Genomic DNA, 14080 nt, shown 5'->3' on the forward strand with positions numbered 1-14080 from the left:
CTCTCTCTGTCAAATAAATAAATAAAAATGTTTTAAAAAATAAAGTTGATTTTAAAAAGTATATATATATGTGTGTCTATATATAATAAGTATAATTTGTATTTAAAGAGTTCAATAATGTATCTTTTCTTTTCAAGCTTAATATGACTTATTTAAAAGAAACAACCCCCCTCCTTGCCCCAATCATAGAACAGCAGGTTTGCCCCAGATTTCATCCTGTTTTTTGGGGGTGGACACTGCTGTCTGTGTGGGGCTGGGATCTCACAGACCAGCATTCTTAACTTCAGAGGAACCCAGGAGAGAGGAAGAGGCTGCTTTAGGGGGATTTCCACTACGAAGATAAAAGATGAAGCAGGAGGGCCCAGCAGATACCTCGCTCGGACAGCATTCTGTCAATTTCATATCTGATATAAGGTCTCACTGCCTCTTTGTCAAAGACCTATTTTGTCACCACTTGTCCTAACGGAACACTATAATCATGAAATTTTTAGTTAGAACACACCTTAGAGGTAAGAAAGCCCCAGTTCTGGGGCGCCTGGGTGGCTCAGTCAGCTAAGCCTCTGCCTTCGGCTTGGGTCATGATCCTGGGATCGAGCCCCGCATCAGGCTCTCTGCTCAGTGGGAATTCTGCTTCTCCCTCTGCCTCCCTCTCTGCCTACTTGTGATCTTTCTCTCATAAATAAATAAAATCTTTAAAAAAAAAAAGAAGAAGAAGAAGAAGAAAAAAAAAAGAAAGAAAAAAAATCCCAGTTCTGATGAGAAGACAAAGGCCCTCCAAGGGAAATGACTAGGTTGAGGTCCTTAAGACGGAGGGAGGATAGATTCTGGGATTCATGACAGTGTGGATACAGGCACTTCTCCCAGACACTTTGACTCCAGGGACATTCCAAAGGGAATAAAAAACAATCTCTGGTACTCTGGACTTTAACAGTGATCGTGTGTTTTGCACGAACAGAAAGATTCCACCCAAGCCAGATCTCCTTTCTGGGGTGGGGTTCAGAGGAGGTACAGGGGAGATGGAGTGGAAGGGCCAAGAGGGCTGTGGGCTCTCATCTCAGTAAATCGCTGCGAGGAGGTCCTGTCAGCCCAGCCTCTTCCCTGCTCTACCTTCCCCTCTGGCCCGTCCGCACCCACCTACCTCCACCGCAACTCCACTGTCTTCCTTTATCAAGCCTAGCAAGATAGCACTGTTCCCAACTGGGAGCAGAAAACTTCGGCATAGTCCTTGGGCTTCTGACTTACCTTGGACATTAAAAGGGGAAATTCTTCTCTTAAACTGGTTTCACAATTATAAGGTCAAAGAATGCCATCAAGTCTACCTGAAAGTCTGACCCATGGATGTGATGTGTGTGACTAACTCTAATTATACAAGAACTGCTCTCTCCCTCTCTCTCTCTCTCTCTCTCTCACACACACACACACACACTGAAATGCAGCGAAGGAGTTACGTCCCCAAATGAAACAGGTTCTTCCCTACTGCTCAGAAATTGCAATGAGGCTTAAAATGCATAGGCTTTTCCTCACCTGATTAACAGATACAAAAGACAGGTGTTTATGGGCAGCAGGTATAGTAGGAGAATAAGTAGAAGCATATACAGGTTCCTATAGAGCAAAGCAAGAGGATTAGAGGTGAAAAGAGAAGGTTTATCAGAGCTGGGAGGGGAGGAGTAGAGACAAAAACGAAGTATCTCGACCAGGATGTTCATTTACTCATTGCAATTTCAGTTCTCTTTTCAAGACAGTCCCTTCTATTTGTTTGTTTTCTTAGAGGGCTAACAGAAACCCACACCAGCACAGAAAATATAATCGAGTCAGTTCTGTGCAGTAATTATGTGAGTTAACGACAAGATTACTGCAGTCTCTACGATATTCAGTTACAGAGAGGGGAACCCCAAAGTTCATCGACAGGTTCAGCATTTACCATAAAATCTCTTACTTAAAGTCTTTAAGGTTTGTCATTATACGATTAAAATAAAAATTAAAGAAATAGGATAGCTGTCTTCTCTGGATAGAGGTGGCATCTTCCCTGGGAGCAAGAAACCAAACAGCGAGAGCTTCAAAGGGAAACACCAGTGATGAAAATTATACATGGCAAGGTCGAACTGTGGCTAGAATCTAGAGGACACCTACGTTAAAGTCAGGCTTACCCAAAGCAGATTAGAAATGGCACTATCATCTGCAAATCGTCCTTCTTCCTACAGGTTAAAACAAACAGGAAACATTGCAGGGTGCTGGAAGAGTAGGGTAGGGTTAGGGTGTCACAAGCATTCTCAAGAATTTGGTGCCTGGGCTCACTTGGACGCATGCACAAACATGCTCACACAGTCAGTGACACAAACACCAGGGAAACTCCTATCCCATCAGTGAGATGATAATCTTTCATTTGCAGATCATACCCTCCGCCTTTTTCTCCCTCCTCCCTTAGCTCTTTGAGGCGACTTCTTTCTCCTGAACTGTGATTTGGAATTTCAATGTCAGCAGACAATTAGAACGTGAATGTGGCAGATTTACCTTTGTTGAATTTTCAAGAACATGCTTCGGGACATCACAGATCTTAGCTTGATTCGCTGACCTGATACTACTGAGCACAGCTGGATATTAACTCCACATCTGTGACTCAGACACAGAACTTGTAATGGCACGTTCTATAAAGGGATTTTATTTCCTGGAAAAAAGTCTGATATATTGGATGATTATCTTAAACTGTAGGGGAGTCATGACATACCTTGATGTCAAACATGCCAAAATGAGGTGGAAATTAAAAATAATCACTTGGTTAACAAAATAAATAAATAAATAAATAAATGCAATTGAGTGGTAACGGAGAGACTCCCGCTTTGAAAACTTTGTTTCATTTTTCTTGCTGTTTGGATGGAACAAGTTAGCCTGGAGGGACCGGTCTATGGATAACACTCAAGTGCATGCATTCCGGACAGTGTGGACCTGGCCAAATCCACAAACCACATGGCTTTCCCATCTTCAGAACTAATTATACTTGTTATAAAAGCAGACATGCTTAAATCAGGTTAGCCCTGCCCTGGATTAAGCCAAGAACAGGAGAAAGAAGAGAGAAGAAAAGAAGAGCAGCAAGGGGAGAGAAAGGAAAAGAGAGAGAAGAGAGAGGAAGAACCCAGAATGGTTATTACAGAAAAGGAGGGAGTCCAGTAAACAAATGATTTGTGCTCTGAAGCTCCAAATCATCCATCCCAATGCGGGGGAGGGGGGCGCGCAGAATAAATCTGGAAAGCAGGGAACTGCTGTTAAGTGAGGTGTTCTCTGAAACACAACTAGTCTTTTTGTAGGGAATGGGAAGCTCTTCGTTCCCCAAATCTATTCATGGGCCAAGAGAGATTTTCTTCCCAGGAAGGATCCAGAACGGGATGCCAGTTAGAGCATCAGGAATTTGTTTTTTCTGGGGACAAACTCTCTGACAGAAATAAGACCCTTATAGATTTTTCAAGGCATCGTTCATTGGTTTCTAATGCGGCCACTAGACAATCTAAAATTACTTATGCTGCTCACATTTTATTTTTACTGGACGGCGAGGATTTTCATAGGGGCCACAGGCATGATTTATAGGGAGTCCTGTCTCTATTTCCTGCCTCCTCTGCATTTCCCCAGGCTGCAGCTCACTGGGTTGTGCTTACAACATACAAAAAGCAGGAGGAGGGCGGACGGGCACCACAGTTCTGTGCCTTTGATGAATTCACAAACTATGCTGGAAGTGAAGCCCTGACTGTATAACCAGCTCTCTTCTTCTCTGGGTGGAAAAAAGGGAAGATTCTAGAACTTGCTCCCCTTAGCAGAGCTCTCCATCAGCAAGTCTAGATCCAACCCAGGCAGCCAGATCCCATCTGCATGCACCACATGGCATGAATATCTTTCTTTCTCCGGGCAGCATTCAGACACCCAGGAGCAGAGGCGTCTCTTGAGCACCGCTCAGCTGTTGGGGGACCGTATGAAGACAGATTAGGTTTAAGGCACCTCACATCTGAGCCCAGTGAAGGTGTGATTGAAATATATTGCCAGCCCTTAGGGATGAAAAAAAGCCGAGGGCTTATCAGGAGCCATGTGAAAACCACTTGACCTCAACAGAACCTGAGATTTCCCAATGTCTGTTACAAAAGCCCAAAATAGATCGGCTTATTTTAACTTCAAAGAGCTTACTGTCTCAGGCCCTGGCGAACTAGGTCACTGAGGAGGAGGAGGAGGAAGAGTGCATTCACGATGGCTGCGGCATCTGCAATGTCCCGGAGCACAGAGACATGTCTGCACACTTGGGTCCCAGGCATGCTTAGAGCCCCCGCGCTCCTATGGGCTACGCTCTCCCCCACGGGCAACGACAGTGGGGCGTCGTTCAGATCTGAAAACCTAAGTGGGGCGAAGTTCAGATCTCATCCTCTACTCACAGCTCAAATGATCCCCCCTCACCTTTTAAGGGGTCGGGCGCCTATCCCATTCACTGTTCCCGAGAAGCCCAGCTACCTTTCTGCATGAGAGCTGTATCTGAATTTTTGCCAACCCCATATGGGCCTGTCAGCTCCTATGGCTTCTCTGCATCTTCCAAAATGACCAACAAGAAGGGAGTGTTAAAGTTATTGCTGAATCGATGATTTCAAGACCCTTTTAAATAAAGTGTGTGGGCAACAGAGATACATCAAGGGAGCCCGGTTTTTGTTTTTGTTTTTTCTCCACTTCAAGATCGCATTCTTGAAATCCAGATTTCGCCCACATGCTTTTAAGTCAGCTGTATTAGAGAACTTTACAAATAGCTGAAATGATGTTTTCAGTCATTATCTTTAATATCTTATATGTCTCAAACAAGGAAATTCAAATTGTTGTTATTCAATTCAACCTAAGAGAACACACAAGGACCATATCAAATAGCACCAGAATTCTCGCGGCTGAAATGATGTTTTCAGTCACTATCTTTAATATCTTATATGTCTCAAACAAGAAAATCCAAATTGTTGTTTCAATTCAACCTAAGAGGACTCACAAGGACCATATCAAATAGCACCAGAATTCCCACCTTAGCATCCTACACGGGCACCTCCCTTCCCTGGAAGTTTCTGAATGGCTACCGGCCACATTCACAGTTCCTCTCTTCCATAGATGTTAAGTTGTTTTAGAACTAAAAGAGGTACAGGGGATCATCCTGGTGGAACTGTTGGTTTTTTGGGGTTTTTTGTTTGTTTGTTTCTGTTTGAAGACTTTTGATCCTAGAAGTTGGCCAGTGGACATGTGACAGGTGGCTGCCTTGTCCCCAGCCAGGACATGCATTTGCAAGCGTAGGGCCAAGCGACAGGAAACTCACCATCAGCTCTGAGAGTGCGCACTGACTGGTCCAAAGCTGGTCATCATCACATTAGTAATTTAATAACTTGTCAGTATCGAAACACTTGCCAGTATCGATCACAGAGCATTACTTGGTTTTTTGGTTTTGGTTCTTTTTTTTATTACCTGATTTTAATTTGTAACGAATTTTGCTATACATTCTCAACATGAGGCATACCTGGCTCCTTGTAAAACACGCTCACAATAATAAGTAATAAGAAAATAAGTACTCACTGACCACACATATGTCCTTGTTTTCTATGTTTCAGTTTTTAAATCTTAGCACAGGACATTCAAGACCGCATTGTAAATGCATCTTGTAAATGGCTTGTGGTCAACTAAAGATTGTTACTCTAAAGATTTTAATAACACCGTAATGCCAAAATGACTTCGCTTTGGAAGGTTTTAAACCGAAGTGAAAGTACACACTTCAAAATACAGGAACTTGCTTGCTTCACGCACTATGTACACAGCGCTGTTCACACTTTGATAGCATCTCAAGGCTTGACCTTTTGATCAGTTTCGGCTGCTGCGAGGCAGATGTGCAGTGTGTACCCGAGGCAAGACAGCGCCTCCCAGAGTGGGCATTAGTTAGGGCATGCTTGCCTAGCTGATACACTTCCAAGTGTGATGTTAGTTGAATGCTTTTTCTGAACATAGAGAACGTTACCTTCTTCTTGAGGGACTGTTCCGTTTCTTGTATGTGCAGGCTGCTGGTGACAGACGCCTTGCCATACTCCTGCTTTCTGATGAGTCTGTTTTTCCAATCTTCTTCCCCACTCTTCTTCAACAGTGCTAACCTGGGGGGAAAATAAGCCAACCAAAAGGGGTTCAGCACCAAACTCTACCTTGTAACAGAAGCATAGTTTGGGTAAGTTAGTCTTTGGCCAAAACATGACCACAGCTACCTACTTTCAATCTTTTTGAGTTTCATTTATTCTGAAAAAAGTCCTGTCTGGAAAATTAATACAAGCATCCCCTTTTCTAAGATGTCCTTTCCCCCAAATCTTAGCATCAACATTCCACCAGAGGAATTACCTTTGTGTTTTTTTCCTTGCCCTTCCGCTGAGAACAAGGAGATGAAGGTAAACCATCCCCAGAGAAAAATGTTTTCTAGTGACCCCTTCTGGTCACTTTGTGGAATAACATTTAACAGCTATAGCTGGATGGACAGTACTCCTTTGCAGAAAATTTAGCAGAAATGGCTTTAAAAACTCAAAGTTATAATGAACTGACAATCACTTCATATCTTTCAAGAAGAGGCAAAAGAAGATGTTTAAGATTTTCATCTCTCTGTACTCTAAGCCCTGTTCTTTTCCTCCAAAGGTATGTGGTCTCTCCAATCTATCTTAATATGGAAACTATTCTCTACAAACCTGTTTTAAATGTTTTAAAATGACTCCAACTTTCCTCCTGGGGAATGCCACATACAAAAAAAGAATCTAATTAATTGGGGTTTTTTTACCTAACCTACTTTAGCTCAATCTGATGTGACCTGGTACCAAGCTGCCTGGATGCTACAGCCTGGGAAAAGGCTGTTTCCATGTGCGTAAGGTTTCTCCAGCTTGCTCTCCTATGATGAATGAAGCTGTCTCAGGCACTGAAGTTGGCCAGACATAGGAAAGATGAAAGGAAAAAAACTGATTACTAAACTCATTTCAGCTGCTGTTCAAACAATGTAAAGATGGGGGGGAAAAGGCATTAGACGGCCCCTGCCGTTCTTCTCTGCCGAGCCTGCTGGGTGGAGTTCTTTTGAACATCCTAGTGCATGTCCATAAATGGCATACTTGAAAGCACATCAGCTCTAGCCTGGCCGTGAACTCTGGCCCAGTAGCCTGGCATCCTTTCCTTGTTGGTAATTCTGGGAACTGGACTCAAAGGTCTCTTAGGTCCCTTCTACTCCACTTCCTGACTCCACTAATAAAAGTTTTCCTATGCAGTACTTAAATAAGAATCTACTTCCATCTAAAAATTTGTGCATAATCATACCTTGTCTATTCATTCAAGGAATGGAAAGTAAGCACGAAGAAAAGGAGTCCCCTAAAAGGGAAGGAGCTTCAAGCTCAGGACCTATTCCCTTCTCTTCCTTTTCCTTTCTTTCCTTTCCACTATGTTAGAGCACATAAGACCTCACATGACCATTCTATAAAACGGATACAATGCCACCTTATTGTGATATTGTGATTTATAATAAGAAATTTGTTCTTGGATTTCATCACCCTTCCGGGTCTAGAGCTGCTAAACCCCTTGAAATTTCCTAAATGATGAGAATGACAGAGGTGTCTTTATATTAATCAGGTGACCTTAGGAAAGCCCTTAAGGATGGGGACTGGTTGCCAGGAGAACCAATCATGTGGTTTGTGATTAGAGGAGTGGGATTTACAGTCCTATTCCCTGACTTCTGCAGAGTGGCTGGTGGCTGAATCAGTCACCAATGGCCAATGATCCAATCAACCATGCCTATGGAATGAGGTCTCCATAAATACCCAAAAGGATGGGGCTCAGAGAGGATTGGAAGCTCAACGCGCTTTCTTTATACCTTACCCTATGCATCTCTTCCATCCAGCTATTCCTGTGTTATAACCTTCTATAAGAAGGTTGAGATCTAGTAAGGAGGCTCTAGTAAATCAAACCCAAGGAGGGGGTCACCGGAATCTCTAATCTGTAGCCTATAGGGTCAAAAGTCCAGGAGACAACCTGAACCTTCCTCTAGCATCTGATATGACAGTGTGTGTTAAGGGGGCATCCTTATGCAACAGAGCGCTTAACCTGTGGCATCTGAAGCCATCTCCAAGTAGACAGTGTCAGAATTTGCTGAATTGCAGGACTCCCAGCTGGAGTCAGAGACATGCTTGGTGGTAGAGGAAAATAACCCACTTTGGCAATTAGAGTCAAAATCCTAAGACAGACCCCATTTGGCTGAAGGTGCCATTTAGCCCTGCATTCTATAGTCTGTGATGTTTGACAGTACTCTGCATGCTACCAGGGCCAGTTCATGTACTTGAAAATAAATGCTCAGTGCCTTCAGGTGTTTTCATCAGACTACACAATGATTTCGCTTTTCTCTAATTATTTTGAATGAATCAGTTTTATGCTAATAAGGAAAAATAACCAAATAAAATCAGATCATTAAAAAACAACTAGTATTTGCATAGAGCTTTCAAAGTATCTATGTACTTTCACAGAGTATTTCCAAGCATCTACAAGTGAGATTTTAAGAAAGTGAGCATGCCGGTATTTTTACACCCAAATGAAGAAGTACTTCCAACGTGCCATCTCATGAGAGACATTCATCTCCCCGATATTCTCCTTGCAAACTGGTCTCGGGGCCGGCTTCTGTCTCTTACTTCCCCTTTGACACAGACGGTAGTTCTTCATCTTGACCATCTCTTTTTGTCTACCTTTTTAATCGGATTTGATCCCAAGTGAGCTGAGAGAATCTAAAAAGTCGAAGTTCATCCCCGTGAGCTGAGCTTATGGGAAATCCTGTGCTACAGTCTTTGAGGACATTCTTGAAACAAAGCTCCTGGGTGTCTGGAGCAATGAAAACATAACCCAAATAACCATACGGTTTCCTTGATGGCTGCCCTGAGTGCACGTAAACCGGACGTAGAAAAAACAAACTGTGGACTCTACAATCACTTTATGGCCCACCTCATGCTCTACTGGTTCCAAAGAAACTGAAGATTATTCTGAGGAGACAGATGAGGCATGAGTGCACACACAGACGAAGGATTTCACTGACTGAGGTCACACTGCATGTCAGGTAGTGGTGGCGGTGGGGGGGGGGCGGTTTGCAGTTAGAGGGGAGGGGCAGGGAGATGCCGTGCCCAGGGAGGGGTGCCCTGCCTCCCAGAGCATGGCTTGTCTGTCTCCATTAGTGTGTTAGCTGACCAGACCCATTTGTGTCCGAATGTTTTAGAGACTGCATAGTATTCTGGGTTTCTTATAATGTTGGCTTTTTTCTCCCCTGTAATGGCCTTCATTTCAGGCCCCAAACCTGAAATCTTGCTTCTGGATGTGCTGGCAGGGTCTCATCAGGCACTTCCAAGGACTACAGGGTCAGCAGAATCACGTGGAGCAACTGGTATTTTAACTTAGGCCACACAGGACTGGGACCCTGCCCTGGCTTACTGAGTGCCAATGACGGCAAACTTAACGAATAACACGCGCTGAAACTTACATGCATTATGGTTTTCCTACTTGGTGATCCGCAGGCCGGGAAGGGCAGGAGACCTTTCCAAACCCTCCTCCTGTGATTCCATGACCCACTGGTGGGGGCCAAGGAGCGAAAGGTCTGCTCCCACACACGACATAAATTACTGCCTATGCAATTCAAACAACTGTCAGCGCTTTTCACATCCGCCAAGTCCGAGCGCTATTTACAGGGCTGTGATGCTGACAGCCTGGGCATCTGCTTGGTCTGAGGCGGGGAGCCCTGTGAGTGGCACTGGGTTAGCCTATTAACCCCAAGGCCTGGCTGGGGGCCATAGCGTGCTGTGTGCTTCCAAGGCCGCCCAGGGAAATGTCTGCCTCTCTCGCCAAGGCCCACACTTTCTCAGCAGGGAATGCTGGCCTGACAGGCCTGTGTTCAGCCCCGTCTAAGAGGCCAGCCTGATTAGAACGGGTTTTGCAGGCTCCCTGTCGATGGGGCTGGGTCAAATGTGGGACAGGCAAACCATGTGCCCCTAATCTTAAGTATGTTTTTTTTTTCTTCCCCCTTTGAATCACTGGCACCCCACAGATTTCAGATAGGACAGAGCAGCACAGATCAGTACTCCTATCAGATCTTGGTCTTGGCTGGTTTGCAGGCTGCTGGAGTAAGCTCTTGTGTCTTTTAAATGAGGACACATCAAAGATCAGAGAAGACTCCTGGGGCCCGAATTCTTACGTAAATCTGGGGGCCCTCCGGTGGCTGAAATCTTGAAATCTTGAGCAAGAGCCTCCAGTCCCTGTTGGGGGAGCATGGATGCAGTCTGGTGGGGTCGGAAGCAGGGGAATGGGGGGGAATGCAGGGGCCAGAGCGGGCCTCTGCAGGGCGGACTGCTAGGCTGGTGAGGGCCAAGGATCACATTCTTTGCCATTCTGGGAGTTCACCTAAGCCCTCACACTCCACCAGTTGCCAGTGAGAGGATGGCTTTCTTTGTTGCCTTGTTTAGGAATCTTTTCCTGAATCCCAAAGCACAGCTACAGTTGCTTTGGTAACTGTGGATAAGGTTCCTAATAGCCTAGTATACTTCTAAAGAGGTCTCAAGGGTCTTACCCCTAAAGAACACACAATTTATTTGACTTAGAATAAGAAGTACCCAAACAGGGGTGCCTGGGTGACTCAGTGGGTTTAAGCCTCTGCCTTTGGCTCAGGTCATGATCCCAGGGTCCTGGGATCAAGCCCTGCATCAGGCTCTCTGCTCAGCGGGGAGCCTGCTTCTCCCTCTCTCTCTGCCTGCCTCTCTGCCTGCTTGTAATCTCTGTCTGTCAAATATAAATAAATAAATAAATAAATAAAATGAAGTACCCGAACAGGGTCAATTTAAACCCAAATCATTTAGGCAGTTATGAAACAGCTGATTTTACTAATCCAGTGCAAAATGCCAATGGGTAGCCTGAGTGGTGCTAGTTATGGTTCAAACTTGACATTGCGGACATTAGAAAAGAGGAAGAAAGAAAAGGAGCCTTTAGGGACATCTCCTTGAACGACCAGCTTCCCCCCAAAGAGGAGCATACTGAAGCTTTCCTGTGATTTCTTAGTTACACTCTGAGTTACACTCTGACACTCTTCCAAGTCCGAGTTATCAGAGTATAAAATGGGGACAGCATTGCCTCCCTGCAAGGGCTGCCTTCAGTACTAAGTGAGGTGGTCCATAAGAAATTCCAAGCGGGGGGAGGGTGGATGACCCCTGGTGTCCCTCAGGACTCAACAGGCCCACCTCCCAGGCAGGAAAGAGATGGATGCACAAGGCTAAGGAAGTGAAAGCTGCAGCTTTCTAAAAACAATGAAGGACATCTGCGAAGTCCAGTCTCCACCTCTTACTAAGAGTCAGATGTGAAGGAGGAATTGGAAATAAGCCATGCAAAGAACACATGAATTGAGAAAATCCGTTCAGGAGGAGGGCGAAATCTTTTTCCCACCCCTGTCTCGCTGACATTTCAGTCCTCCGTTCAGTTTCCTAGTTGGAACACAGGTGAGCGGCTAACCCAGCAGCGTGAGCATATGACAGTCTCACCCCAGCTACCCAGGGGAGGTCGGAGGCCAGCCCCTGGGGTCGGTCCCTTCGCCCCCGTTGGGCCTTAGTGGCCCTTGGAACCGAACTCCTTCTTTGGTGAGACAGGGCAGTCAGAAGTTAAGATAAAGTTTGAAAGTTCCACGTGATATGTTACATCACAAAAGGAAAAAAAAGGCCAAATAATATACAAAGAGCATTCTTATTTTAAATAGGTCAAGCTTCATTCTTTCTTTCTGAACAGAAGGGAGGGGTCAGAGCCCTGCTTCAGGAAAAACTACCACAGATGGACTGTAAAGATAACACCGTTTGTGTTTTCAGCAAAGTACAAATAAAAATACTATCAACATAAGGGGGGGAGATCGCTGGCGATATATTTTCTAAGAGAAGTGTCTCTCATCCTTTATTAGCAGCTAAGCTTGTCAATAAATTATGCTAATAGAAAATATACCAAATTTACCATAAACAGGCAGGTAAACCAAGAATTACTGCACAGTGGAGAGACATAAAACTTCTTCCTCGAAGGTCCAAAATCCTAACAGACAGATTATACCCAAAGATGAGGATTCTCCTTTAAGAGCCTGTGAAAGAAGGGGGCATACTTTTTTTTTTTACCCCAGTGAAATATTTTACCAATGAAACACCTGAACTTGTGTGTAAGTGGTTATTAGTCATTAATTCCCTTAAATGATGTCTCTTCCTTCTCACCCAACCGATGATGAGGAGTAGGATCTCTGGGATCAAACTCTCCCTGGGCCAGGTTTTGGTGGAGGAGGAATTCACACCAGCACAGGCCAGTGTCTCTGACTCAAGACCTCACTCCCATTTAGCTGATGGGGTATTATCTTCCCCTTCATCTAAGCCCCAGTCCGGCAGTCTCATCTACTGTGAATTTGAAAACAAGTGAAGGCAAAAGTACGTTAAGATTGAATAACCTTACTAATTTGTCGGTTGAGAAAGTCCCCATCTATCTAACCTTTTTAAGCATGGGGCTCAAAAAACTTGGACTTGGAAAGCAGAATGAGGAATTTTCATCGTGGTTTGATGTATAGTCTTAGGCAGTGCAAAATGTATCCAGAAACATCAGAGTGGCCACTGTCTGGCAAAGGAAGAAAGCTTCCGAATGGCGGGACGTGCGAAGGAAGGGTGCCGGCAGAGCGGATGGCAGACACAGCTGTGCTGGGCACCCTAGAAGGATAGAGATCTTTCTGCATCTAGTCTTTTTATCGCTATGACATTTTTTGCTGTGTAATTCCACAGTGGCTAAAGGCTAACAAGGAAAACACAGCCTGAAATATTTAGCCCTGGTTCCTTGTCCCTGTCCCATTTAAATATACCCTTCTCAATTCTCCACTCGATTTTTGGAAACGAGGTTACAGTGTTACTGGATATTCCAATGTCATCTTTCACAGCTATTACCTGACATAAAACTTCTGGGGCGCCTGGGTGGCTCAGTGGGTTAAGCCACTGCCTTCGGCCCAGGTCATGATCCCAGGGTCCTGGGATCGAGCCCCGCGTCGGGCTCTCTGCTCAGTGGGGAGCCTGCTTCCCTCTCTCTCTGTCTGCCTCTCTGCCTACTTGTGATCTCTGTCTGTCAAATAAATAAAATATTAAAAAAAAAATTCTAAACCCAGTTCACAAGAGTCCTCCATTTCCCTTTCTGTAGGACAAATAAAACTTAGGTTCTAATCCCAAAGACGTCTGTCCCAAATATGGATTTATCCTCATTCCATCTGCATACACGTTACATAGACAGTCATGAAGGCTTAAGTGCATTCAATTTGAAGCCACATGTCTGATGGGGAAAGAGCCAAGATCATTGCTTCCATCACGGGACAGTGCAAGAATTCCATAGGAAAGAGAGAAAACAGAACCCCAAACAAGTAAGTAAGCACAAGTCAGCATCCGCTCGCGCCCGTCCCTGAGTCCAAAACTGGCACTGCTCCAGCGTCACCGCCCCCCGTGTGGTCATGACGTCATCTCTGCCCATCACTCGGAGCTTTTCCTACCAGCAACATGTAAGCTCCACCCCCAGGAGAATTACTCTGCCATCATTCAATCACGTTACCTCTCTTTAATGGACATGGTTTTGCCGGCTGAATCGAGGATGCCCTCCACCGCAGGCACTTTGATCTCTCCGGCAGCGAACATCGCACACGGGCTCCTGGAGTATTTCTCCTGCCCTGGTTCTGCAGGATCTTGCTGCCTCCAGGACACGGGGGCTGCAGTGGGGGCCACAGGCTTCCCGGCAGCCAGACCCGTCTGCTCAGAAGGGGGCTCCCCGATCTCCGCTGCTGGGAAGAGAGGAGCCACGTCAGCATTCCCTTCTCCAGGCAGACATTCCTCCAGCTATCTACCCCGAGCGGCCCCACACACGGAGTAAGATCTGGGGGCGTGGGGGGTGTCACTCAATCCGCATGGATTCACACCAATCTGTAGCACGCCATCCTCTGCGAGGAAACCAGTCTGCCCGGGAGGTTACTGCACGCAGCAGGTTTTGTGACAACTGGTCTTTTCCTGTG

The 14080-nt window shown here is 45.3% G+C and overlaps 1 protein-coding gene across 10 annotated transcripts in view; it reads right to left on the reverse strand.

Annotated features, from left to right (window-relative positions):
• The window catches only part of SVIL (supervillin), a 122630-nt gene that overhangs the window by 44872 nt on the left and 63678 nt on the right, over nt 1–14080 (reverse strand). For 6 of the 10 annotated variants that reach the window (XM_044227666.1, XM_044227667.1, XM_044227660.1 and 3 more), the window contains 3 exons: nt 13627–13852; nt 6008–6137; nt 2148–2195 (listed from right to left, as the gene is read on the reverse strand). In XM_044227666.1, coding sequence (XP_044083601.1) covers nt 2148–2195; nt 6008–6137; nt 13627–13852 — 404 coding nt within the window. The remainder of the gene's footprint in view (nt 1–2147; nt 2196–6007; nt 6138–13626; nt 13853–14080) is intronic. The other 4 variants (XM_044227662.1, XM_044227670.1, XM_044227665.1 and 1 more) reach the window with 2 other exon arrangements.

Source organism: Neovison vison, chromosome 12 (genome assembly GCF_020171115.1).
Source record: "Neovison vison isolate M4711 chromosome 12, ASM_NN_V1, whole genome shotgun sequence".
NCBI lineage: Eukaryota > Metazoa > Chordata > Mammalia > Carnivora > Mustelidae > Neogale > Neogale vison.